Source organism: Vitis riparia, chromosome 1, assembly GCF_004353265.1.
Source record: "Vitis riparia cultivar Riparia Gloire de Montpellier isolate 1030 chromosome 1, EGFV_Vit.rip_1.0, whole genome shotgun sequence".
Lineage (NCBI taxonomy): Eukaryota > Viridiplantae > Streptophyta > Magnoliopsida > Vitales > Vitaceae > Vitis > Vitis riparia.
In genome coordinates this window covers 7,144,247-7,172,159 of record NC_048431.1, presented here as the reverse complement: position 1 = coordinate 7,172,159, position 27,913 = coordinate 7,144,247, and the positions used below count along the sequence as shown (strand labels likewise).

Below are 27,913 nucleotides of genomic sequence, written 5' to 3'. Positions count from 1 at the left end.
AGTGGATTCAGTTACAGTATGAAAGAAACATGCTACCAGATGAAAAGCAAAACAATCATTACAGCTGGATGCAAATTAAGAGTGCGTCAACATAGTGGCACAAACTTGTGAAACACAATGGCCGAGAAACACACTTAATACAAACGGAAAGAGCTGCTATAACATCAAATTTTATGGTACAAAACTTGATTAAGAAGAACACTTCTAACAATGGGGGATTTACAGAGGCTCATACAAAACCAGGAAAAAAATAGTAACTCAGAAAACCTGGGCCAGCACTTGCTCTTCAATAATCCATTATCATATAAATCAATCCAAACAAGCATCCAAATGCCAGCAAAAAAAAAAATCAATCTTCTCTCTAAAACCTACTGTGGTAATCCCTGGTAAAGAACGGGTGCCTGAGGGCATCTTGAGCTGTGAGTCTGTTGGAAGGGTCATACCTAAGAAGACCTTGCAAAAGGTCAATAAGATCTCCGGCAGAATGATCCACATGTTGCATAACTAGATTCTGCCAAGGAAGCAAACAAATTTGAGAAACTAAAACAGGAGTAAAAAATAGACCCATTCGTTTTTCACAATGAGGACCTTCGAATATGTCCATGGAATTGAAAGAACAAAACAATGCTAAAGCCATAAAACCATAAGTACACACCGGAAGACGAGGCAGTTTCATGACAGCTTTGATGCTTTCCCGAGAGATTGCACCTTCAGGCCAGTCCAATCTACCCTTTCTAACATACTTCTCAGCATGTCGGCTGAACCAACAATCAGTGATTAGAAAGAAAAAAATTATAATGACAGATGAACTAATGTCACCTTTACAGCATTGAATGATAACAAAAGGTTTATCAAGAGGGCACGTACTCCACTCTTTTCAACATATGAGGAGGTATGGGGCCTAAAACCCTTTCCATCATGGCCAGGTGCTCCAAGTTCTCATGTGTCTGAAACAAAGCTTCTCCCTGCAACAGGAAGCAGCCACATGTTTTGCATTAGGACTTCATGACATGTATTACCATCCAGCCATTTGATGCAAAAATCATTAATACTACTGAGAGATTAAGCATACCGAACATAGTTCCACCAATATACAACCAACGCTCCACATGTCGCATGGATAACTCCATCCAAGCCCTGAAAAATAAATATGATGACACTGAGGACCGCTGAAATGTAAGCAAGTCAATGATAACAGAAAGGAACATATAAACACACCAAGAATAACCTCAGGCGCTCGGTAGTGCCTAGTGGAAACAATATAGCTGTGATCTTGACACTCAAAAGCTGTGCTACCAAAATCAATCACCTTAATAGCACTTGATCTTGGCAACCTCTTATAACATATTCCATCTTTTGGTGACCGTGTGGTAACCTGCAATTAGAAAGAAACATTATGACCAGATAATAACTGATATGGAAAGGGAACAGGGAAAAGGAAAAGCCTGAACATCAACAATAAGGTCTTGATTGAAAGAACAACAGAAGTGCAAACAAATTGAAAAGCTACCAGAACAGAAGTAGATATACCTTGTAGTCTGATACTTTTACATATTCTGGAGAAACAAAAAGTATGTTCTCAGGCTTCAAGTCAGTGTGGATGAGGTGCAAATCATGCATGACTGCAAATTTTTATAGGTCAAAGTCAACATTAGCATTCTGTAGGATAGCAAATAAACAAAATTATCCATCTCAAACTCCATATTATTTTTATTTCATAAAACAAAAGCAGTGTGAAAAATGAATAGTTTGGTTAAGATAAAAGAGAATTTAAATAACTAAAAGCCCTGTGAAAAAATAGTCAGTAAAATCCCAGAGCTGGACAAAAGGCTGAAGCATCTCCTACTAGAACTGTTACCATCAAGTTTGAAAAAGATAAATAAACAGCACAAATAACAAATACACACATGCTACACATTCCAACAGTTGTCTGCCAATCTCGCGGACTAGATCAACTGGAAATGAGCGATAATTGTTTTTCCGAAGAAAATCGTATAAGCTTGGTCCAAGCATCTCAAATACCTGTTAAGACCATTTAAATTCACTAACAAGTTTTAAGCCCCAAAATATTCATGAAGTTGGGGAAATCATATCATCGTAAATCAGTCATATACTTACAATACAAATATGGTTACGATAGTCAAACCAGTTCCGTATTTGACCGCAACTGCAAAGAATAAACTCACTTAACCACCAACCCAAATTTCACCTCAAACTGACCAAAGGGCAACCTAATAGCAGATACCAACAAATGACAGTGATCAAGTAGAAGGAAACTACACTTACCGAGAGCCACTTTTATCATATTTTCCAAGCAACTGTAGCACTTCAACTTCTATCATTGCTGCCTCACGATATTTTTTGATACCTCGAACAACTTTTATAGCAACCATCTCCTTTGTTTCCCTATCCCAGCATTCCAAAACCTGACCAAAGGTACCTGTAGAACAAAAAGAATATGTAGCAAAAGAATACAACATCTAAAGAAATATGCTGCTAAATTAAACTCTGCTGCTTAAAGAAACTTGAAGGGGTGCATAAACAAACCTTCACCAATTTTTCTGTGGATCTCATCTGCAAGTATGAAAACAAAAATTCAGAGAAATCCATACAAGGCTAATTCCAATATTTGAATCAAGGCATCAATTATTAACCTAATAATAAGTTTCAAATGAATAAAACTTCTATTTTCAATTATATTCAAATGCTCTAAAGACACAGGAAGAGAGAATGAAACCAGTGGAAAAAAGGAAAGAAAGCATAAAAGATTTTGAGTGTTTTTTATTGGTAGGTTTGTTCTCGTATTGGTAACAATATGTGCTTGTTATGTGTAAAAGACAGCTAATAGCAGTTTTGAAAAGATTTCATCATCTATAAAGAAAAATTGTTTTCAAGAACCAAGCAAGATTCAAACATTTGTACTGAGAAACCTACAAAATATATATAAAAAAATATATATATCAAAAAATAAAAACAAATAAATAATAAAATAAAAGGCCCATTTTGAATATTTGTAACTTGAAATTGGAATCCTTGACAGTATTAAAACTTCAAATAAATCATATATGCAAAAACTCAGGCCCCAAGGAAAAATTATTTTAAAGAGAAGGATAAAATATTATGAAGAAGTAACCAAAGATGGAACTACAGATCAGATACAGCATTCATGCAAAGTGGGCATAATTGATAAATGTAAAACATCTACAATGCGAACAAGTGTAATTACAGCGCGAGGTTAAATTCTCTCCCAGTGCAAACATGAAATGTCCGTCTTTGTCATCATCTCGCCATGGGGGAGAGCCTTTTTGAGCCAATCCCTTTACAAATATACTAGCCTGGTCTGAGAGTACCCTCGATGTTCCATGGCTTGTCACATTCCCAACCTCTTGCCCACAATATATTCCTGGCTGAGCCTACACACAGCCATCCATTCATTCTCTACTAACAATTATAAAATTATATACTCCTCCACATTTATTTCTTCCAGTATATTACCCAGAAAATGGTTTTGCTGCATTTGGTTGCTGAGATTCCAGACTAAAAGGAAAAAGAAGGTTTATCGAGAATTGGTCTCTAAAAATCAACAGCCTCAACTCAATTAAGAATTGTGTTTTGGTCAAGTGATTAAAATCTATAATTATGTTGGGTCCCGAAAATGAAAAATGTAATCCCAAAATGTTAATTTTCTTCTTCTTTCCCACGTTTCTCAGCAACCAAACAGAGCATTAAGGTGATAAACACCGGCAAAAAGAAACTACAAATAATCCGAGATCACAAAACCGAACCCCGTACGACTAGGCACATAAAAAACCCAAAACTCCAGATTAAGCCAACGAAGACTCAGATCCATACAAACCTTAACCACTAACAATCAAATCCTTCACAATGAAAAAAAAAGGACAATCATAATACAAAGCTGCGTTTGGTTGCACAAAATCCGAATCCAAATATGGGAACTCCAATTCTGGGCAACCAAAAGCAGCCAAAGAGGTTTCGAGTTTTACCTTAGGGTGAAGTTGAGGTGCATCCCAAGCAAACCTAGGCCTCTTCCGAGGACGCCGATCCATGTGAGTATGAGGAAACTCAGTCACACATTCCATCTCCATTGGTCGCAATCGGATCGAACCCTAACCCTAACCCTAACCCTAGTTCTTTCAAAGAGATAGGACACGTTGAGGACCATGGTTAGATGCAGGCAAACCGTGGTTGAGTCAACTTTTTTTATATTTTCAAAATGGAATATACGGCACCCAGGGTTAGATGCTCCACAAGGGGCGACTCTGTGACCCTGTCATCCATAGGTTTACACAGCGCATCGATGTTGTGCCACGTATCTAATGGGCTCTGTTATGGGGCCCTTGGCCCATTTTAATTGATTTTTAATCGTATGCTTTACCTCATGGATTTTACAAGATGCTACTTCGGCCCGTCTCTAGGCCCAAGCCTGATCCACATGAGAATGTCTTTTATGTTATGGATTTTGATCCCACTGCTAATACACAACCAAACCATATCACTCATTCACTTAAAAATAAAAATATCAAATTTTATTAATTCGTGGGCTTAATGCCTACATTTGTATAACGTCAGCTTCAGGGCAGTTTTGGATCTGTTACAAGTTTTTAAAAATAATTTTTTAAACTAATATAATTTTTTTTACTCTTTAAAATTCAGAATTTGCAACAAAATTAATTTTTTTCAAGAATTTTTTTTCCAAATTTAGATTACTTTAAAAAATATTCATCAAACTAGTCCTTCATTAACATATATTTTATTATTTTTAATTTTTTTTATGTTAAAACTATAATCACTTACCCTCATTTTAAGTTTAAGGTTAAACTATGGTCATTAATTATGGTTTTAAAAAATTAGACTGAGACCTTAATTCTAAAGCTAACACTATTTTTGTGAATATTTTCAAAACAAATCTACATTGAGATTTTTTTTCGAAAGGGTTTACTTTTATTACTCACTTACTAATATCTTTTTGTCAAGTGAATCCACTTTGCTCAAAATAATCCCGTCTTTTACTCATAGACTTTATTGTGTATATAATTGGACCTATAACTATGTTGTCTTGTAATGTATGAGAATTATTGACTTTTTGTCCTCTCATTATGAAAAAAGCACCCTTCAATATTCTCCCAAGTCCTTGTATATGCACCTTTTTAGAATGAAAAGTATCAAAAGAAATCAATTCTTTTTCAACATTGGAATATATTGTACATCAATTAGGACCCTCCAAAATATCGTTAAAAATCTTAATTTGAATTGTGCATATCCTAACAATCTTGTAAGTTGTAATATTTCTCATAATAACTTTCCTACCATCAAATTGATGGGTATTTACTCAAAGTTAAATAATAAGATTACCCTAAATCAGGGATTCATTCATCATTTGAGTCACTTACAAAAATTATAAAGGGATAAAACATGGAATTTCCTTGGCCGCTACAATATTATAAAAGAACAATTTTCTCTTTTGCCTTTCTTTTACATTCTAGACCATTCCTCTCATTACATTCTTTCTTGTTGTAATTGAAATGCTTGGTTTTTCCTTGAAGTTTGATATAGATCTCGACATATCTTGCTTAAGGTTTTGTTTTGTTTTGTTTTAAAATTTTTTTTTCTTAGACATTCTATTCTTGAACTCCCTTGTATTTAATTATATATCCCCATCTCTTTTATGGAATGAGTATTTCTATCATATATTATGGTATTCACAAGGTTCTTATAAAAACTTGGAAGGGAACATCAAAATTATTACTTATCTTTATCAATAATTTTGACATAATATTTCTTATGTCTATCATGGTTCTATCAAACTCATCAAAGTAGTCTTTAATGGATATATCTTCTTTCATTTAGATAGCAAATAATCACCTATTTAAATACAAGACATTCATAAGAAACTTTATAATATATAGACTTTTTAACTTGAACCATAAACAATTCTATCATCTTTTGCAACCTTACAAAGTACCTTATTATCCAAGTATAGCATACTAAAATCATGTACTTTCTATACAATGCATGTTTCTCTTTAGTACTTCTATACTTTTCAATGCTTTAGACAAATCTTTGTGGATTAGGCTCACTCGTCTTTATGGGTGGCTCGAGAGGACTTCCTATGAATTGGATGGTTTCTACTAGCAGGTGATTGGACTCCATGATCTCAATCCAATAAGCTGTGAAAGATGAACAGGAAGATTTCATTGATGTGCTGCTGCAAATAGAAAGGGATCGAACACTCTAAATTTGGTGCGATTCAGCTAAATAAAGATCATATTAAAGCAATCCTCATGGTGAGCGGCAAACAAGCTCCTTAGTCCTAAATGAAAAGTGATATCGATCATTGCTTTTGCAAATAAAGGTAAGAAATAATTACCCTTTGATTTTTTGAAAGTTTCGTTATCGCATATATTTGGAAAAGCAAGTTGAGAGAAAAGTGTGAAAGCTTTTAGAGGTCATGGATGCATTGTAGCTTGAATTATTTTAATTAGCCCCTATTCCTGGGAGTGTTACTGCAATATTGAGTGGCATGATGCTTGTGTTGCTAAGATCCTAGTGAAATCTTGGGCCCCAGTTGGGAATTGGTGCGTGACATAACCAGTGAAAACAAAAAAATGCTGGTTGGTTTATATGGATGAAGTGAAATGAAGCATGACATTTGAAATGAGGCCACTAAAGAGAACTCTTTATTAGGTAACTGTTGGGAGTGTCATCCACGTCTCATAGATTTATGTTTTGATTTTCTTTATTGAATGAAAAAGGATCTTTGACATTGCAATCTATGCAAAGTTCATCCTCATGAAACAACTTCATTTGCATTTTTTGCCTCGATTTCTTTTATCATTTAGTCATATAAAATTGAACAATGCTCTAACCACCGGAATTGACATCTCAACTCCGGATTTATAAGTTTCACCCAGAAGGTCCTATAGATCTTCGTGGATTTTAAGTTGTGCTTGTTATAGATTTTCAATAAATCACTTCTCATTAATTTAGGTTATATTTGATTGACAATATGTGATAGATAAGGATAAAATATATATATTCAAGGATATCATATTGATATCCTGGACTATATATATATATATATATCTTGAGGTAACATATCTAATAAGATATGTTATGATATATTATATTTATATTTAATTTATGGAATGAATAAAAGAATATATGAAACATATATTATTTTCAATGTTTAAAATAAAAATTATATCATATTTTAATATTTTCTATTTAAAAAATTAAAAATTCTCTAATATTTAATAATATTTAAGATTAAATTATTTAATTTTTATAAATTAATAAAAAGATTTATATTATGTTATTAAATATATAAAAATAATTTATAATTTATTTTGGATTCAATGGATTGGACAAAAATTATCTATATATTTGAGAGAATGTTCCAATGAAACTTTCGGGTCCGCTCCATGCACATGGAAATATATGTATGCCCCCGTATACATGAGAATGTATGCGACATGTTAGGCCTTGGAATGGGGAATTTATAGATATTAAATGTTATGTTTGCTTCCCGAAAAATACCAAGGAAAGAAAAAAAATGTAAAGGAAAATGATTTTTCATGTTTGATTGTCCTATGAAAAATATAAAAAAAATAAAATATAATTAAAAGTAATTAAAAATTTATATATTTTAAAATTATTTAATCTTTATATTGATGAGTTAAAATAAATAAAATGAGTTTGAAGTAACAAAAAAAATAATTTATCAAATTTTAATCTATTTTTTATTTTCCTACAATTTTTCTTTTATTATACTTTTTTTTTTTTTATATATTTTCTTTCTCTTACATTTTTTCTCCAATTTTATGGAATCAAACATAGCCTAAAAGTTCCGGTGGAGTTTGAAAAAATATTCTTTTATAAAGAAAATATATTTTTTTCTTGTTTTGCATCACTTCACAAGATTTGTGGGTAAAGAAAGAAGGAAAGAAAAAGACAAATCTGTGCTTGTCGTTGCGAAACGCGCGTGACATGTAATGCTATAGAATAAAAAAGGGGAAAAGATAATTGGAAGGCCTGCTAGGACAAAGTAGTGGTAGAAGTTGGAATTGGGGTTGAAGCCGATGATATATGTGTATCCTAAGTACATCCCACCCAAGATTCATAGAGCGAGCAAGCTCCAATGGCGCTCTATTCCCCATCAATCTGGCTTCATCTGCTTCTGCTACTTCTCCCTCTTATGTATCTCATAAAACGGAGAATAGAGTTGAAGGGGCAAAAGAAGCCGCTGCCGCCTGGCCCTACTAAGCTTCCCATTATAGGTAATTTGCATCAACTTGGTGCGTTGCCTCACTACTCTTGGTGGCAACTATCTAAGAAATATGGCCCCATCATGCTCCTTCAGCTCGGTGTCCCTACCGTCGTAGTCTCCTCTGCGGAAGCTGCAAGGGAATTCTTGAAAACTCATGATATTGATTGTTGCAGTCGACCTCCCTTAGTTGGACTTGGAAAATTCTCATACAATCACCGAGACATAGCTTTTGCGCCATACGGCGATTACTGGAGGGAAGTACGCAAGATCTGTGTTCTTGAGGTGTTTAGCACAAAAAGGGTGCAATCGTTTCAGTTCATCAGAGAAGAGGAGGTCACTTTGCTGATTGATTCAATTGCGCAATCATCTTCTTCTGGAAGTCCTATTGATCTTACCGAGAGGTTAATGTCTCTCACTGCAAATATAATTTGCAGGATTGCATTCGGAAAGAGTTTTCAAGCGAGTGAGTTTGGTGACGGAAGATTTCAAGAAGTGGTTCATGAAGCCATGGCTTTGTTGGGCGGGTTCACTGCAGCCGATTTCTTTCCGTACGTGGGTCGGATTGTGGATAGACTCACTGGTCTTCATGGAAGGCTTGAGAGGAGTTTCCTTGAAATGGACGGTTTCTACGAACGGGTGATTGAGGACCATCTCAACCCAGGAAGGGTGAAAGAGGAGCATGAAGACATCATCGACGTGCTGCTGAAAATAGAGAGGGAACGGTCTGAATCCGGTGCTGTACAGTTTACTAAAGATAGTGCAAAAGCAATCATCATGGTAAGCCACCAACCTACTCCTTTGATCCGTCTCATTTTTTTTCGTTTCTTTTTTGAGTTTGTTAAGTATCATGAATATGTATTATTGTTGTTTCAACTCTTAGCTATTTAAAGGATGAATGATAGATCAGGTCCCCATTTGGGAAGCTTAATATCACATTTCCTAAGCTCACACTTGGATAACTCAACACACTTTACATCGTTAAGTTTTAATGTAGTTATGGTCAGATCTCGTGTCATAAAATACTTGATAAGTTCTATTAATGATGAAATGGAAATGTGGAGGAGAGAGACGGGAGGCAGGAGCAGTTACGTAGAGTGCCTTGGAGCTATCTACAAAAGGGCCAATCGATTATCATTTAGTTTGACTTTGCGTCTTGGTTTCTTTGAACCAAGAATGGCATAATGCTTAGCTTGGTATACTTGGAACTAAAGTGTTCTTTTGCCTACTTTTAACATGTGCCTCAGGATTTATTCTTGGGTGGAGTGGACACTGGTGCAATCACCCTAACTTGGGCAATGACCGAGCTTGCTAGGAACCCAAGAATAATGAAAAAAGCCCAGGTTGAAGTTAGAAACTCCATTGGAAATAAAGGAAAAGTCACGGAGGGTGATGTCGATCAGCTTCACTACCTCAAGATGGTGGTCAAAGAAACTTTGAGACTGCATCCTCCCGCCCCACTTCTAGTTCCAAGAGAAACCATGTCACATTTTGAGATAAACGGGTACCACATTTACCCGAAAACCCAAGTCCACGTAAACGTTTGGGCAATTGGGCGAGACCCCAACCTCTGGAAGAACCCAGAGGAGTTTCTGCCCGAGAGGTTTATGGACAACTCTGTAGATTTTAGAGGACAACATTTTGAGCTACTGCCTTTCGGAGCGGGAAGAAGAATTTGCCCGGGTATGTATATGGCGATTGCAACAGTGGAGCTCGCACTTGCTAATCTTTTATATCGTTTCAATTGGAACTTGCCGAATGGGATGAGGGAGGCAGATATTAACATGGAAGAAGAAGCAGGTCTTACTGTCCGTAAGAAGTTTGCTCTTAACCTTGTGCCAATTCTCCATCACTGTTAACAATGCCGGTGATAAGAGGAATCGTTCTTGATATTCTCTGTATTTGTCCCACGAAAACTTTAAGTTGCTGATAAATTAATGAAAATAAGTGGAGTATGGAGATTAAACACCTGTCCTTTTTCCTGGGAAAATGACATAGGAAACGTGTAGGCTATGTTTGGTTGATTATGCTTTCTTCTCGTAAATGTTTTAAAGAAAAATCCGAGGGAAAAAAATAGGAAGAAAAGGTAAAATAAATTAGGTTTTTGAAATTAAAAATAAATTACTTTTGAATATTTTTTTTCCCAACATTTTTATCGTTTCTTCCATGAAAAATGTAACCAAAGAAAAAAAAAAGGAAATTTATTTCATGGAAAAAAATAATTTGAAATTTGATAGTGCTTATTTTGTTTTATTTTTTTCCTTTTCCATGGAAGGTTCAATTTCGTTTGGATTGTAAACAGCTTGCGCCAAAGAAATGAGAATAAAAATTGAGGAAAATTAGAAAAAGAAAAAGGGAAAAATTTTGTTGCCTTTCTTCTTATAAGCCATTATCATCATTTTAATAACTTACCATGCATAGCAACGCTTAGTTTAAGATAGTGTTAAGAAAAAAAAATCATTTACCTTTCATATTTGATTTACTCTAAAAAAAAATACAAAATAAATAAATATAGATAAAATTACTCAAATTTTTCTATATATTTTTAATCTTTACAAAGGTGAAAAAAATAAATAAAATTAGTTTGAAAAAGAATGTAAAAATAATTTTTAATTTTCATTTTCATTTTCATTTCTAATTACAAAGGTGTAGTTTCTCATGTGTTTTTTTATTTAAAAATAAAATAATCAGAGGTGTAAAATAAAAAGAAAGTGAAAACCTCTGTAATTTATGATAAAGTGAGATATTAAAATAAATATTAATCACCATGTAGATGATACAAATATAATTACCATTTTTATCAAGATATTAGTGAAGAAGTTAAAATTCTTGATGAATAACTCCACTTTACTCCATCACTTTCAATATGCAAAGATGGATTTTTGCAGTTTGGTAGATGCAGAGAGTGATACGATCAATGAGGAGGACCCTATCTCCCTTTGGTACTTACTAGTTTTTTTACGGGCATTCTTCCTCTTTTTTTCAATTATGTTCAATTTTTCTTTGTCATTCTTTTACCTCATTTTGTACATAATGCCAAATTCAGTATCAGGACAACCTTCTACAACCATTATAGCCTAATTTGTGTCACAACTTATCAAAAGTTGTTAAAGGTTTCTTTTCAACATAAAGTGGGAAAGGTTGGTTCTAAAGGTCATCTCTTCAGGAGGACTTTACTCATAGGTGAAGTGATTTTTTGTTTCTTAGTTATCATAGGGAAATAAGGACGAGATGTCTTGTGAAATTGATGCCAAAAAAGAAAAAATAAAAAATAAAGGATTGCGATTCTTATCAACATTGTCGTTTATGACTCTTATAATTTAATGTGTTTTCGTTATGATTTAAAAATAAAATTTTATTTTTAAAGGTAAGAAATTGCTTTTTTAAATTAATAACATTTTTGTTGGTAACAATTTTTAAAATTTAAAGTGGAATGAAGAATAGTTTGTAGAAAACAAATAAAAATTAAAATAAACGGAAAATTTGGAGAACTTAAAAAAATAATTAAAAAAAATAACACCATCTCTTTTTCTCATTTTATTTTCTCTTCACCAATCACTATATATATATATATATAAAATCTTCAAATATGATATCTTTTTTAATTATAATTATTTTTTCAAATTTCTTTCAACTTCTTTAAAAAAAAAATATTATTAGACAATGAGACCTCAAATAAAATGATATTTGATGCATACAATTTAATCATTTTTAGAAATAATTTTATTTAAAAATAATTTGAAACTCAAAAACTAAGGTAGGACTAATAATTTGAAACTTGAAGATAATTTGGAACTCAAGAACTAATCTAGTACTAGAAAGTTATGAAACTTAAAACTAATTCAAGTACCATTAGAAACTGATAGATCAAAATTCATTGTAAATGACTTTGTTAGTTTCTTCCTTACATATAAGTATATGTTGTGAATTTTTTCATTAAGTAAATAAACTCAAAATCAAATAAAACTCAATGCGTTAGATTTATTAAAGAATTTAGTAATTTTTAAAAATAATTTAAAACTCAAGTAATCAACCAATTAATACTATAAATTTATGGATAAAAAAATGACTCTATTTTGCACTTTTAAACTATACTTTCATAAAATTTTTATTAAACAAGTAGATTTGAATGCATTAGATTTATTAACAAGTTTATGAATTGAGAAAAATGATTTACAACTAAAAATATAATACACTTTATAATAAAAATCCATTTACAAGAATTAGTCTAGAATAATTTTATTATTGTTTCTTTACATATGATTATATTTTTATAAATTTTATTGCTGACAAATAAATTTCAGATCAAACAAGACTTAATATATTAAATTTATTATGACATTTAATAATTCTTAAGAATGATTTGAAACTTAAAAATATATTTAATCACTATAAAATATAATAGACCAAATATGATATATAATACATCATAATTTTATTGTTTATTTTAAATTTTCTCACTCGACAACTCAATTTTGAATTAAGTGAAACCAAATCAAGTGAGACTTAATAATACATATTCTAATTTTAAAAAATAATTTGAAAATTTAAAAATTAATTCTTCAAAATATGTTACTAAATTTATCTATGTTATGATTTTTTTTTTCAAATTAAAATAAATTGAACTTTAAAAAAAATAATTGTATTATACAAAGATATTAATATCCATATCTTTATAATTAACTACAAAAATATATAATATCATTTTTTATGAAAAAAAAAATACAATTTATGATTTCATTATGATATTAGTATTCATATTTTACTAAAAGCTATATATTTTTAAAACATCATATTTGTTATAGCGGTAATATCATTTACATATATATATATATATATATATATATATATATATATATATATATATATATATAATTTATAATTTATAATTTATAATTTCACTATAATATTCATATTCATATTTTACTAAAAACTATATATTTTTAAATTTAGTTAGAATAACAAATTAATTTTTATTTTTAATAAGACTTAAATTAAATATAGTTTAAATCATATAAATTGGTTTACAACATTTTTAAAATCAAAATAAAAATTTGTTTTTAAGAACAATTTATTCAAACCTGTTTTTTTTCCCCTTATATATATATATATATATATATATATATATATATATATGTATATAGAATGCACTTCAAAATTAATTGTAAAACATTTTTGCTTTTAGAAAACATTAAAAGTTTACTTTTCATTCTTTAACTTAAACATAATTTTTAAAAACAAATATAACAAAATATCGTCAAACCGTCCAAAAATTCTTATGTTGTCTTTGCTCCCACTACCAGCATGAAGGCTATGTGGGGTTTTCTTTTGAAATCAAGAAAATCATGTTTACACTTATATGCCAAGAAAAATAAGTCAATTAGAATTTAATAAAACATAATACTTAATAATGATTTAAAGTAATTTTATGTTTAAATTATTAAGTTATATTAAGTCATTAAGTTTTTTTGTCAAAATTAATTTTAATTTTAAATTATAATACTAAATATACTTAATAACCTAAATTTAATCATTATATTATATTAATTTCTTAAATTATTAAGTTGATTTATTAAATATTTTTTAAATTTCATAAAGATTCTATGAATGTGTATATATATACTGGATAAATTGTTTTCTAATTTAAAAAATGTATTTGGAACATTTCTAATTTAAAAAAAAAAGACAATCATGATACAAAGCTGAGTTTGGTTGCACAAAATCCGAATCCAAATATGGGAACTCCAATTCTGGGCAACCAAAAGCAGCCAAAGAGGTTTCGACTTTTACCTTAGGGTGAAGTTAAGGTGCATCCCAAGCAAACCTAGGCCTCTTTCGAGGACGCCGATCCATGTGAGTATGAGGAAACTCAGTCACACATTCCATCTCCATTGGTCGCAATCGGATCGAACCCTAACCCTAACCTTAACCCTAGTTCTTTCAAAGAGATCGGACACGTTGACGACCATGGTTAGATGCAGGCAAACCGTGGTTGAGTCAACTTTTTTTATATTTTCAAAATGGAATATATGGCACCCAAGGTTAGATGCTCCACAAGGGGCAACTTTGTGACCCTGTCATCCATAGGTTTACACAACGCATAGATGTTGTGCCACGTATCTAATGGGCTCTGTTATGGGGCCCTTGGCCCGTTTTGATTGATTTTTAATCGTATGTTTTACCTCATGGATTTTACAAGATGCTACTTCGACCCGTCTCTAGGCGCAAGCCTGACCCACATGAGAAAATGTCTTTTATGTTACAGATTTTGATCCACTCTGTGCTATGTTTGGTTTCATAAAATTTGAAGGAAAATGCAAAGGAAAAAATATATAAAAGAAAAGTAGAAAGAAATAAAAAATAGAGGAAAATAAAAAAAATAGATTAAAAGTTGATAAATTATTTTTTTTGTTACTTCAAACTCATTTTATTTATTTTAACTCATTAATATAAAAATTAAATAATTTAAAAATACATAAGTTTTTAATTAGTTTAAATTATATTTGATTTTCTTTGATATTTTTTATAGGACAATCAAATATGAAAAAATCATTTTTCTTTACATTTTTTTTTTCTTTCCTTAGTATTTTCCGGGAACCAAACATAACCCTAAAAATAAAAATATCAAATTTTATTAATTTGTGGGCTTAATGCCTACATTTGTATAACGTCGGTGTCAAGGCAGTTTTGAATCTGTTACAAGTTTTTTAAAATAAAATTTTAAACTAATTTAAAATTTTTTACTCTTTAAAATTCAGAATTTGCCACAAAATTATTTTTTTTCAAGAAAAAGAAATTCCAAATTTAGATTACTTTTAAAAATATTCATCAAACTGGTCCTTCATTAACATATATTTTATTATTTAAAAATTTTTTTTTATGTTAAAACTATAATCATTGACCTTGGTTTTAAGTTTAAGGTTAAACCATAGTCATTAATTATGGTTATAAAAATTATAGTTTACTACGACCTTAATTCTAAAGCTAACACTATTTTTGTGAATATTTTCAAAACAAATCTACACTTAGATTTTTTTCAAAAGGATTTACTTTTATTACTCGCTCTCTAATATCTTTTTATCAAGTGAATCCACTTTGCTCAAAATAGTCCCACCTTATTGTGTATATAATTGGACCTATAACTATGTTGTCTTGTAATGTATGACAATTATTAACTTTTTGTCCTCTCATTACCCTTCAATATTCTCCCAAGTCCACTTCTACCTTTGTATATGCACCTTTTTAGAATGAAAAGTATCAAAAGAAATCAATTCTTTTTCAACATTGGAATATATTGTACATCAATTAGTATCCTCCAAAATATCATTAAGAATCTTAATTTGAATTGTGCATATCCTAACAATCTTGTAAGTTGTAGTATTTCTCATAATAATTTTCCTGCCATCAAATTGATGGGTATTCACTCAAAGTTAAATGATAAGATTACCCTAAATCAAGTATTCATTCATTATTTGAGTCACTTACAAAAACTACAAAGGGATATAACATTAAATTTCCTTGGCTGCTACAATATCATAAAAGAACAATTTTCTCTTTTGCCTTTCTTTTACATTCTAGACCATTCCTCTCATTACGTTCTTTCTTGTTGTAATTGAAATGCTTGGTTTTTCCTTGAAGTTTGATATAGATCTCAACCTATCTTGCTTAAGGTTTTTTTTTTTTTTTTTTCCTATTTACCATCTAGCCAATTAATATTTTTGTGAGGTCTTTTTTTCTTTTTTTCTATTCTTAGACATTCAATTCTTGAACTCCCTTATATTTAATTATATCCCCATCTCCTTTATGAAATGATTATTTCTATCAGATATTACAGTATTCACAAGGTTCTTATAAAAACTTGGAAGTTAACACATCAAAATTATTACTTATCTTTATCAATAATTTTGACATAATATTTCTTATGTCTATCATGGTTCTATCAAACTCATCAAAGTAGTCTTTAACGGATATATTTTCTTTCATTTAGATGGAAAATAATTACCTATTTAAATACAAGACATTCATAAGAAACTTTATAATATATAGACTTTTTAACTTGAACCATAAACAATTGTATCATCTTTTGCAACCTTACAAAGTACCTTATCATCCAAGTATAGCATACTAAAATCATGTACTTTCTATACCATGCATGTTTCTCTTTAGAACTTCTATACTTTTCAATGCTTTAGACAATCTTTGTAGATTAGGCTCACTCGTCTTTATGGGTGGCTCAAGAGGACTTCCTATGGATTGGATGGTTTCTACTAGCAGGTCATTGGACTCCATGATCTCAATTCAATAAGCTGTGAAAGATGAACAGGAAAATTTCATCGATGTGCTGCTGCAAACAAAAAGGGATCGAACACCCTAAATTTGGTGCGGTTCAGCTAAATAAAGATCATATTAAAGCAATCCTCATGGTGAGCCGCAAACAAGCTCCTTAGTCCTAAATGAAAAGTGATATCGATCATTGCTTTTGCAAATAAAGGTAAGAAATAGTTACCCTTTGATTTTTTGAAAGTTGTCTTATTGCATATATATGGAAAAGCAAGTTGAGAGAAAAATGTGAAAGCTTTTAGAGGTCATGGATGCATTGTAGCTTGAATTATTTTAATTAGGGGCCCATTAGCCCCTATTCCTGGGAGTGTTACTGCAATATTGAGTGGCATGATGCTTGTGTTGCCAAGATTCTAGTGAAATCTTGGGCCCCAGTTGGCTTTGGTGCGTGACATAACCACTGAAAACAACAAAATGCTGGTTGGTTTATATGGATGAAGTAAAATGAAGCACGACATTTGAAATGGGGCAACTAAAAGAGAACCCGTTATTAGGTAAGTGTTGGGAGTGTCGTCCACGTCTCATAGATTTATGTTTTCGTTTTCCTTATTGAATGAAAAAGGACCTGAGATTTGACATTGCAATCTATGCAAAGTTCATCCTCATGAAACAACTTCATTTGCATTTTTTGCCTCAATTTCTTTATCACCTGGTCATATAAAATTCAACAATGCTCTAGCCACCGGAATTGACATCTCGACTCCGGATTTATAAGTTTCACCCAGGAATTCCTATAGATCTTCATGGATGTTAAGTTGTGCTTGTTATAGATTTTCAATAAATTACTTCTCATTAATTTAGGTTATATTTGATTGACAAGATTGAATAAATAAGGAGAAAATATGTATATCTAAGGATATCGATATCCTGAAATATATCGAATGTTATATATATATTATTTTTAGTGTTTGAAATAAAAATTATACCACATTTTAATATTTTTTATTTAAAAAATTAAAAAGTTTCTAATATTTAATAATATTCATGGTTAAAATATTTAAGTTTTATAAATTAATAAAAAAATTTATATTATGTTATTAAATATATAAAAATAATTTATAATTTACTTTGGATTCAATGGATCCGAGATGAACAAAATTATCTATTTATTTGAGAGGATGTTCCAATGAAACTTTCGGGTTAATACAAGGTATATCAAGTGAGAAAAAAGGGAAAAAAACAAAATAGGGTTTGAAAACAATTGGGAAAGATTTTTTAAAATTGGAAACTTCTTATTAAAATATTTGTTTTAAAAAAAATAAAAAATGAAAGCCATGCACATGGAAATGTATGTATGTGCCCTCGTATACATGAGAATGTATGCGCATGTTACGCCTTGGAATGGGGACATTTATAGACATTAAAAGTTTTAGTGGAGTTTGAAAAAATATTCTTTTATAAAGAAAATATATTTTTTTCCTGTTTTGTATCACTTCACAAAATTTGTGGGTAAAGAAAGAAAGAAAGAAAAGACAAATCTGTGCTTATCGTTGCGAAACGCGCGACATGTAATGCTATAGAATAAAAAAGGGGAAAAGATAATTGGAACGCCTGCTAGGACAAAATAGTGGTAGAAGTTGGAATTGGGGTTGAAGCCGATGATATATGTGTATCCTAAGTACATCCCACCCAAGATTCATAGAGCGAGCAAGCTCCAATGGCGCTCTATTCCCCATCAATCTGGCTTCATCTGCTTCTGCTACTTCTCCCTCTTATGTATCTCATAAAACGGAGAATAGAGTTGAAGGGGCAAAAGAAGCCGCTGCCGCCTGGCCCTACTAAGCTTCCCATTATAGGTAATTTGCACCAACTTGGTGCGTTGCCTCACTACTCTTGGTGGCAACTATCTAAGAAATATGGCTCCATCATGCTCCTTCAGCTCGGTGTCCCTACCGTCGTAGTCTCCTCTGCGGAAGCTGCAAGGGAATTCTTGAAAACTCATGATATTGATTGTTGCAGTCGACCTCCCTTAGTTGGACTTGGAAAATTCTCATACAATCACCGAGACATAGCTTTTGCGCCATACGGCGATTACTGGAGGGAAGTACGCAAGATCTGTGTTCTTGAGGTGTTTAGCACAAAAAGGGTGCAGTCGTTTCAGTTCATCAGAGAAGAGGAGGTCGCTTTGCTGATTGATTCAATTGTGCAATCGTCTTCTTCTGGAAGTCCTATTGATCTTACCGAGAGGCTAATGTCTCTCACAGCAAATATAATTTGTAGGCTTGCATTCGGACAGAGTTTTCAAGCGAGTGAGTTTGGTGACGGAAGATTTCAAGAAGTGGTTCATGAAGCCATGGCTTTGTTGGGCGGGCTCACTGCAGCCGATTTCTTTCCGTACGTGGGTCGGATTGTGGATAGACTCACTGGTCTTCATGGAAGGCTTGAGAGGAGTTTCCATGAAATGGACGGCTTCTACCAACAGGTGATCGAAGATCATCTCAACCCAGGAAGGGTGAAAGAGGAGCATGAAGACATCATCGACGTGCTGCTGAGAATAGAGAGGGAACAATCTGAATCCAGTGCCCTACAGTTCACTAAAGATAACGCGAAAGCAGTCCTTATGGTAAGTCACCAACCTACTCCTTTTTCCCGTCTTATTTTTAATATATTCACATTTAAATATTATATATATATATATAATTTTTAAATATTATTTTTAATTTTAATAATATGTAATAATATATTTATAATGTTACCCGTTACATGGTTTAACTACTGGTTTGACCAGTAAATTATGAACCAATATTTTTTCTATTTAAAGACTTGGTTTGATTATGAAGGCATTGGAAGAGAGAGAGAAAGGGACGGGGGGTGGGGAGGAAGGCGCAAAATTACGTAGAGTGCCTTGGAGCTATCTACAAAAGGGCCAATCGATTATCATTTAATTTGACTTTGCGTCTTGGGTTCTTTGAGCCAAGAATGGCATAATGCTTAGCTTGGTATACTTGGAACTAAAGCGTTCTTTTGCTTACTTTTAACATGTGCCTCAGGATTTATTCTTGGCTGGAGTGGACACTGGTGCAATCACCGTAACTTGGGCAATGACCAAGCTTGCTAGGAACCCAAGAATAATGAAAAAAGCCCAGGCTGAAGTTAGAAGCTCCATTGGAAATAAAGGAAAAGTCACGGAGAGTGAAGTTGATCAGCTTCACTACCTCAAGATGGTGGTCAAAGAAACTTTGAGACTGCATCCTCCCGCCCCACTTCTACTTCCAAGAGAAACCATGTCACATTTTGAGATAAACGGGTACCACATTTACCCGAAAACCCAAGTCCACGTAAAAATTTGGGCAATTGGGCGAGACCCCAACCTCTGGAAGAACCCAGAGGAGTTTTTGCCCGAGAGGTTTATGGACAACTCTGTAGATTTTAGAGGACAACATTTTGAGCTACTGCCTTTCGGAGCGGGAAGAAGAATTTGCCCGGGTATGTATATGGCGATTGCAACAGTGGAGCTCGCACTTGCTAATCTTTTATATCGTTTCAATTGGAACTTGCCGAACGGGATGAGACAGGCAGATATAAACATGGAAGAAGCAGCAGGTCTTACTGTCCGTAAGAAGTTTGCTCTTAACCTTGTGCCAATTCTCCATCACTGTTAACAAGAAAAGAAAAGTAGAAAAATAAAAGAAGTTTAAATTTATTTATTTTTACATACTTATTTAATTTATTTCTCCCCTTTTCTCTCCCATATAAAAGAATAAAAATATTAAAATATTTGCACTATCTGTGGCCAAATTGAAATTGATGAAAATCGTTGCAGATAGGAAAAGGACCCGGTAGAAAGAAAAGGAGATGTCATGTGGTGCAGTGCTGCAATAGGAGAAGGCAAGAAAATAGGAGCCATGACTTAAACCGACCGGTCAACTTAGAATGGCAGAGGGATTTTTGATAAGAGTATCGTAATTTTAAAAAATAATTCTTAAATTATCATAATGAAAAAGATAATTTTAAATCTATATTTTTTAAAAAAGCACGATTTAAAAAAAAAAAATAAATTAAGCAATTGAAGATTATCTTTTCAAGAGATAATTTAAAAAATAAAAAAATAAAATTTAATATATATTATAATACAATTAATTATTTATATGTTATAAAAAATTAATATAATTTAATATAAAAATATATTATAAATCCATTTTACAATCATGTGACTCACTTAGATGCCCTAATGAACCAATCGAGAACAAAGAGACAAAAGAGAGGATGATTTTACGTGGGAGAAAAGTTCAAACCTCATAAATAAGCTTTGCACAATCCAGGGAAAAAAAAAACATTGCTTCTAACAGGAATAAACACAAATATATGAATTGCATCAGTAGACTGCTCCTGAATGCTTCTTCTCAGAGAGTGGTTAATGGAAACAGTCACACTAGGAACTGACGGGCGTCCACATCCACATAAAACCTTAAAGATCAGGGAAGAGCTTTCTTCCATTCATCAAGATCCGACAATTTGCCGGTGAGAGCAATGGAGCTATCCTCCTTCCTGTTTCCAAGATTCAAAACAAAGACTGATCACCAAAGACCTTATGCATTGCCTTCAATGATTCCTCTATTACCGCCTTCCCATCTCTCCTTGAATCCTTTGCCTCAACACAACTCCCTCCAACATTAACCATAATCCTCCCATCCTTCCTCAACCTCTTCCTCAACTTCTCCCAAGTCCCTGGATCCTGAAGCTCCGGTATCAAACTACCCTTACAAAACAAATCAACCAAAATCCCCGAAAACCCATTCCTAACACTTGCATTCAACGTATTACCAATGTAGATGAAAAGCCTATTTGGGTGCTCTTTTTCAAGCTTGGAAAGGCCAAAATACTCTCTTCTCACTTTTGTGCTGCACTTGGGTTTTTTTTTTCACTTTTGCGTAGAAATAGTCTCTCGAAGAGACGATATCTTGTTTTTTTTTTTTGGTCTGCGTAGAAATAGTCGAATTTCTTGTTTTTTTTTTTTTTTTTTTGAGAATTTTATATATATATATATATATATATATTTTTTTTTGGAAATCGTCTCTTTAAGAGATGATTTCTCATTTGTTTTAATTTTTTTATTTTTATTTTTAGAAATCGTCTTTTTAAAAGATGATATCTTACTGTTTTAAAAGACCATTTCTCAAGAGACGATTTATTTATTTTTTAAGATCGCCTCTTTAAAAAACGATTTTTCATATAAAAAAGAAATTTTAGAAATCGTGTTTTAAAAAGACAATTTTTTTATAATTTTTTTAAAAGTTCATAAATTGTTTTTGGAGAGATGATTTTTCACTTATAATTTATTTTCTCTTTTCTATTTGGAAAAAATTACGGTAAATTTGGAATTATTTTTTCTACTACGGTAATTAGGAATTATTTTTTAAAATTGCCATACTTTTATCAAAAATCCCATTTAGTGGTTGGGTATCTATGTTGCGAGTTACAATTTACAAGTAATTAAATAAATTAAATATAGTTGATAAAATAACTTAAAATAAAAAATAATTTTAAATAATAAATAAAATAATTAATTATTATTAAGTTTACATCTTTATTTTACTTTTTTTTATTATGATTTATCTTAATTATCTTTATGATTTTTTTCGTTACTCCACATTCTTTATTATTATTTAACTTGCTTTACCCTAATTATAATTTATGAGGATAAGTATGTCAATTTAATGATTTAGAATAAATTTTAAAATAATTTTATAAAACAATCTTAATATTCAAAGTAAAAATTAAATAATAAATTTTAATTTAACAATTTAAATATAATTTAATTTAAGTTTCATCAAAAACTCTTTTTAGAGTAAAACTAGTTAACGTGAGGAAGTATAAAAGATACTCGTCATATGTTAAAGGTGATTATTGTTTATTTATTTATTTATTTATTATTATTTAAAATTAAATTATATTTATCACTTTTTAGTTATCATAGGATGTGACTTATTGCTTTTTATTAATTATTTTAGATTAATGGATTTATTACTTTTGTTTAATTGTTAAATTAACTTTGGTCTTTGAAATTTGAATTTATGGATTATTATTTATGTTAAATTAGAAACTAACACATATATTTTATGATTTTGAGTTATTTAGGGTTTTTTGGGTATATGTTGTCAAAAATAGTTTTGTGTTCTTGAGAACACATTTGATAATTAAAAAATTGTTTTTTATTTTATTTTATTTTTTATTGTGTTTTTAAATAACATTTTTTAATTATTTTTAATTTTTTTGAGGAAAATTTTAAAAAATAATTATATAAATATGTAGAATGATTAAAAATAAAACACTAAATATAAAAATTATTTTTAAAATATATTTAAAAATATTAAAAATAGGTTTAAAATATTTTAGATATTTAAACAAGTTTTTACTTTATAAAACATCAAAGAACAGTTGTTAAAAACTGTTTTCTAAAACAGTTTTTAAAAATAATTATCAGAGTTTTAACATTTTTTTTATAATATGATTTATATGATATAAATTTTAAAATAATTACTTTCTTGATATGATGCGAAAACCTATAAGAACCCATAGAGACCCGAGTTGCCCATGGACTTGATGTTGGGTTGGTAGAGACGGGTCCAATGTTCAAACTGGAGTCCTACCCATCTCATTAGGAAAGAATTAGAACAAAACTTATCGTTAAAGCAATATCCAAATGGAGCATCAACTTGTACAACATAATTTTGTTGGCTTTCTTCTTCTAGATTTTTTCTCAGCTTATATGATATAGGAAATGTATTCAAAACACCAAGAAAAACAATTGTTATCTAGAAATCTCATTGACTTATCTTACTTCCATTTAGACAAAACCAAACACAGCTGTATATACCTAATCTAGCTATCTCCATGTCTCTTAAACAACTAGGTCCATTGTAGGAGAAGAAGAGCAAACACCATCTCATTTCTGTTTATAATTTAGAGATGAAGGCCAAAATCTACCGCACTTGAATAGCTGGCATTCAGGTGGACAAGAACTACAACACTTTTCTCAATTACATGTATGCTCTATCTTCCAGTCTTACTCTATTGTCTGGATTTGCATTACCTGCCTTGATTAATTGCCTCCTATTTATTCTAGTGATCAAGAAACAGGTTTTGGCGTATGTGGAGACAATATACAACTGCCCCACCTCCTATGAGAGGTGGGTGAATATGTTGTTTATCATTAGACTATGTAGAAAGATAATTTTTTTGTTTCCAAGCATATGCATATGAGGCCCATTAGGTCCCTTTTGCCTCTACATCACTTATTTCGTAATTGATTTTTGAATCATTTCCCTTTTTTTCTTTTGGCCTGTGTTTCCTAGCGGAAAACACTTGTTTCTACTTAGTAGGTTCTGTTTCTATTTGTTTAGTAGTTTACATATAGTTTCTCATTGCTTCCTTGGACATGATCACCAAGTATGTGTTCAAATTGCATAGAATTTTTCACTTTGTGAAATATTTGCCAATAACATTTTATGGAAGATTTTCTATTTATTTATTTATTTATTATCATCACCATTTATTCATTTATTTTAATTTTCTTGGAGCCTGCCTTCTTGATCATCATCTGAATTTTTCAGAGATGCATCATAGATATCTTGGAGCAGTAGCACTTGGTGTTAAATTTATTTATGGTCTTGTCATTTTGTTGATCTCCAGTGTCAAACTTTCTCTTCTTCCAGAATTTTGTTGTCACTTCAAACAATGAATACGATTCATTTATACATTAATCAATTGAAGGGATTTGGATCCTTTCCTGTTAAATATCTACTTGTGTATATGAGTTTTGATTCCAGGATCAGTTTCAGCCTTGTCAAGAGCAAAAGTAAAAGCTGAAGCTGAAGATATCATGTTGTTCCTTTCATCTTTTGCTTTGACTATAAATACTGGAAGGGCTTAAAATAATAGACTTGAATTCCAAAGTTACCAATAATCCCCTGAACTGTGAAACCGTTTTCGATGAGATTCGCTGAATGATCAAATTCCACCAGGTGATCATCACCACGAGTCATACGTAGAAACACAAATGAAAAGGCAGAATGATCCATTTCCGTTTCTTTTTGTCTTGTTTGAAGGAAACATTGATGAGTCCCTTACTTCGCAGACTGAACCTTGGTGTTGTCTGAAGATCAGATCAGCGGGACACCGAACTGAAAGAGGAAAGGGCATGGTGGTGAGAAACCTCAAGAATGCCTTCTAGCATTAGAGTGATGGCTCATCCTGCACACACCAAAAACCATTTGTGAGTGCATCTCAGGCTGGTGAGAAATGGCAAGTGCCTACCTTGCAATTGATGCTCACAAGTGCTCGCTTACTACTTTTTGCCAGTGGTTCAGCAAAACAGCTCATCAAAGTCTTTTGCATTTTCTATTTTCAATTAACGTTGAAAGTATTGGCAATTAATTGTGTGTGTGTAAATGTGTTCGGATATTGGTTTTCCTCTTGAAAATATTTTAATTGATAAATAGGAAAAGGCATTGAAAAAAATAAATAAATAAAAATAAAGATCTATAGTAGTGAATAAATCATGTCCACATAAATTAGCTATAGTAGGGGCCAAGAAAAGTGCATCCATATGAGCCTTATGGTAGCAGCCAAGAGAAAACTGCAACCCTGTATAGCCTATTAATAATTTTTAGCTTCTTCTACTGGCAGTTTTATAAGTGGCTACAGCCATAGGATTTGTCTGCACCCTCCATGGTCTATGACTAAGCTTTGCTCTATTTTATCCCTATCTAAATTTTATATGGTCACAATTTTTTGTTAATTTTAGCTGCAGGATAGGACCGCAACTATAAAAGTATCTTTTTGCAGTGTATCTAAAACCCACCTAAGATTAATAGAGCTAGCAAGTTCCTATGGCACTCTATTCCCCATCGATGTGGCTTCATCTGCTTCTGCTGCTTCTCCCTCTTATGTATCTCATAAAACGGAGAATAGAGTTGAAGGGGCAAAAGAAGCGGCTGCCGCCTAGCCCTACTAAGCTTCCCATTATAGGTAATTTGCACCAACTTGGTGCGTTGCCTCACTACTCTTTCTGGCAACTATCTAAGAAATATGGCTCCATCATGCTCCTTCAGCTCGGTGTCCCTACCGTCGTAGTCTCCTCTGCGGAAGCTGCAAGGGAATTCTTGAAAACTCATGATATTGATTGTTGCAGTCGACCTCCCTTAGTTGGACTCGGAAAATTCTCATACAATCACCGAGACATAGCTTTGGCGCCATACGGCGATTACTGGAGGGAGGTACGCAAGATCTGTGTTCTTGAGGTGTTTAGCACAAAAAGGGTGCAGTCGTTTCAGTTCATCAGAGAAGAGGAGGTCGCTTTGCTGATTGATTCAATTGCGCAATCATCTTCTTCTGGAAGTCCTATTGATCTTACCGAGAGGTTAATGTCTCTCACTGCAAATATAATTTGCAGGATTGCATTCGGAAAGAGTTTTCAAGTGAGTGAGTTTGGTGACGGAAGATTTCAAGAAGTGGTTCATGAAGCCGTGGCTTTGTTGGGCGGGTTCACTGCAGCCGATTTCTTTCCGTACGTGGGTCGGATTGTGGATAGACTTACTGGTCTTCATGGAAGGCTTGAGAGGAGTTTCCTTGAAATGGACGGTTTCTATGAACGGGTGATTGAGGACCATCTCAACCCAGGAAGGGTGAAAGAGGAGCATGAAGACATCATCGACGTGCTGCTGAAAATAGAGAGGGAACGGTCTGAATCCGGTGCTGTACAGTTTACTAAAGATAGTGCAAAAGCAATCATCATGGTAAGCTACCAACCTACTCCTTTGATCCGTCTCATTTTTTTTCGTTTCTTTTTTGAGTTTGTTAAGTATCATGAATATGTATTATTGTTGTTTCAACTCTTAGCTATTTAAAGGATGAATGATAGATCAGGTCCCCATGGAAACTAGTAAGTACCCTAAGCTCACACTTGGATAACTCAACACAGTGTACATCGTTAAGTTTTAATGTAGTTATGGTCAGATCTCGTGTCATAAAATACTTGATAAGTTCTATTAATGATGTAAATGGAAATGTGGAGGAGAGAGACGGGAGGCAGGAGCAGTTACGTAGAGTGCCTTGGAGCTATCTACAAAAGGGCCAATCGATTATCATTTAATTTGACTTTGCGTCTTGGTTTCTTTGAGCCAAGAATGGCATAATGCTTAGCTTGGTATACTTGGAACTAAAGTGTTCTTTTGCCTACTTTTAACATGTACCTCAGGATTTATTCTTGGGTGGAGTGGACACTGGTGCAATCACCCTAACTTGGGCAATGACCGAGCTTGCTAGGAACCCAAGAATAATGAAAAAAGCCCAGGTTGAAGTTAGAAACTCCATTGGAAATAAAGGAAAAGTCACGGAGGGTGATGTCGATCAGCTTCACTACCTCAAGATGGTGGTCAAAGAAACTTTGAGACTGCATCCTCCCGCCCCACTTCTAGTTCCAAGAGAAACCATGTCACATTTTGAGATAAACGGGTACCACATTTACCCGAAAACCCAAGTCCAAGTAAACGTTTGGGCAATTGGGCGAGACCCCAACCTCTGGAAGAACCCAGAGGAGTTTCTGCCCGAGAGGTTTATGGACAACTCTGTAGATTTTAGAGGACAACATTTTGAGCTACTGCCTTTCGGAGCGGGTAGAAGAATTTGCCCGGGTATGTATATGGCGATTGCAACAGTGGAGCTCGCACTTGCTAATCTTTTGTATCGTTTCAATTGGAAGTTGCCGAATGGGATGAGGGAGGCAGATATTAGCATGGAAGAAGCAGCAGGTCTTGCTGTCCGTAAGAAGTTTGCTCTCAACCTTGTGCCAATTCTCCATCACTGTTAACAATACCGGTGATAAGAGGAATCGTTCTTGATATTCTCTGTATTTGTCCCACGAAAACTTTAAGTTGCTGATAAATTAATGAAAATAAGTGGAGTAGGGAGATTAAACACCTGTCCTTTTTCCTGGGAAAATGACATAGGAAACGTGTAGGCTATGTTTGGTTGATTATGCTTTGTTCTCGTAAATGTTTTAAAGAAAAATCCGAGGGAAAAAAAAAAAAGGAAGAAAAGGTAAAATAAATTAGGTTTTTGAAATTAAAAATAAATTACTTTTGAATATTTTTTTCCCAACATTTTTATCGTTTCTTCCATAAAAAATGTAAAAAAAAAAAAAAGGAAATTTATTTGAAATTTGATAGTGCTTCTTATTTTATTTTATTTTTTTCCTTTTCCATGGAAGCTTCAATTTCGTTTGGATTGTAAACAGCTTGCGCCAAAGAAATGAGAATAAAAATTGAGGAAAATTAGAAAAAGAAAAAG

General features: G+C 32.4%; 4 protein-coding genes across 6 annotated transcripts; 3 read left to right on the top strand and 1 right to left on the bottom strand.

Moving 5' to 3' along the window:
• Positions 1–40: 40 nt before the first annotated feature.
• LOC117925797 (serine/threonine-protein kinase AFC2-like) lies at positions 41–4,174 on the bottom strand. 3 transcript variants are annotated; one of them, XM_034844884.1, is made up of 12 exons: positions 4,005–4,174; positions 3,227–3,413; positions 2,548–2,574; positions 2,287–2,440; positions 2,119–2,167; positions 1,908–2,022; positions 1,531–1,622; positions 1,219–1,375; positions 1,073–1,137; positions 868–965; positions 656–773; positions 41–511 (listed from the first exon to the last, which is right to left on the bottom strand). In XM_034844884.1, exons 1-12 carry the CDS (start codon positions 4,104–4,106, stop codon positions 362–364), a joined length of 1,314 nt encoding a protein of 437 aa, XP_034700775.1. In that variant the 5' UTR covers positions 4,107–4,174; the 3' UTR covers positions 41–361. The 3 variants fall into 3 exon arrangements, with proteins under 3 accessions (XP_034700775.1, XP_034700782.1, XP_034700790.1); XM_034844891.1 differs by having other exon boundaries at positions 656–758; positions 4,005–4,173; XM_034844899.1 differs by lacking the exons at positions 1,908–2,022; positions 2,119–2,167; positions 3,227–3,413 and having other exon boundaries at positions 656–758; positions 4,005–4,093.
• A 3,940-nt stretch (positions 4,175–8,114) lies between these two features.
• On the top strand, positions 8,115–10,254 carry LOC117924804 (cytochrome P450 71B34-like). The gene is made up of 2 exons (XM_034843517.1): positions 8,115–9,064; positions 9,532–10,254. The coding sequence occupies exons 1-2, from the start codon at positions 8,159–8,161 to the stop codon at positions 10,141–10,143; spliced, it is 1,518 nt and encodes a 505-aa protein (XP_034699408.1). The 5' UTR covers positions 8,115–8,158; the 3' UTR covers positions 10,144–10,254.
• A 7,946-nt stretch (positions 10,255–18,200) lies between these two features.
• LOC117924824 (cytochrome P450 71B34-like) lies at positions 18,201–20,230 on the top strand. Its single transcript, XM_034843533.1, has 2 exons — positions 18,201–19,187; positions 19,615–20,230. Exons 1-2 carry the CDS (start codon positions 18,282–18,284, stop codon positions 20,224–20,226), a joined length of 1,518 nt encoding a protein of 505 aa, XP_034699424.1. The 5' UTR covers positions 18,201–18,281; the 3' UTR covers positions 20,227–20,230.
• A 5,207-nt stretch (positions 20,231–25,437) lies between these two features.
• On the top strand, positions 25,438–27,543 carry LOC117924813 (cytochrome P450 71B34-like). Its single transcript, XM_034843525.1, has 2 exons — positions 25,438–26,361; positions 26,823–27,543. The coding sequence occupies exons 1-2, from the start codon at positions 25,456–25,458 to the stop codon at positions 27,432–27,434; spliced, it is 1,518 nt and encodes a 505-aa protein (XP_034699416.1). The 5' UTR covers positions 25,438–25,455; the 3' UTR covers positions 27,435–27,543.
• Positions 27,544–27,913: the final 370 nt, after the last annotated feature.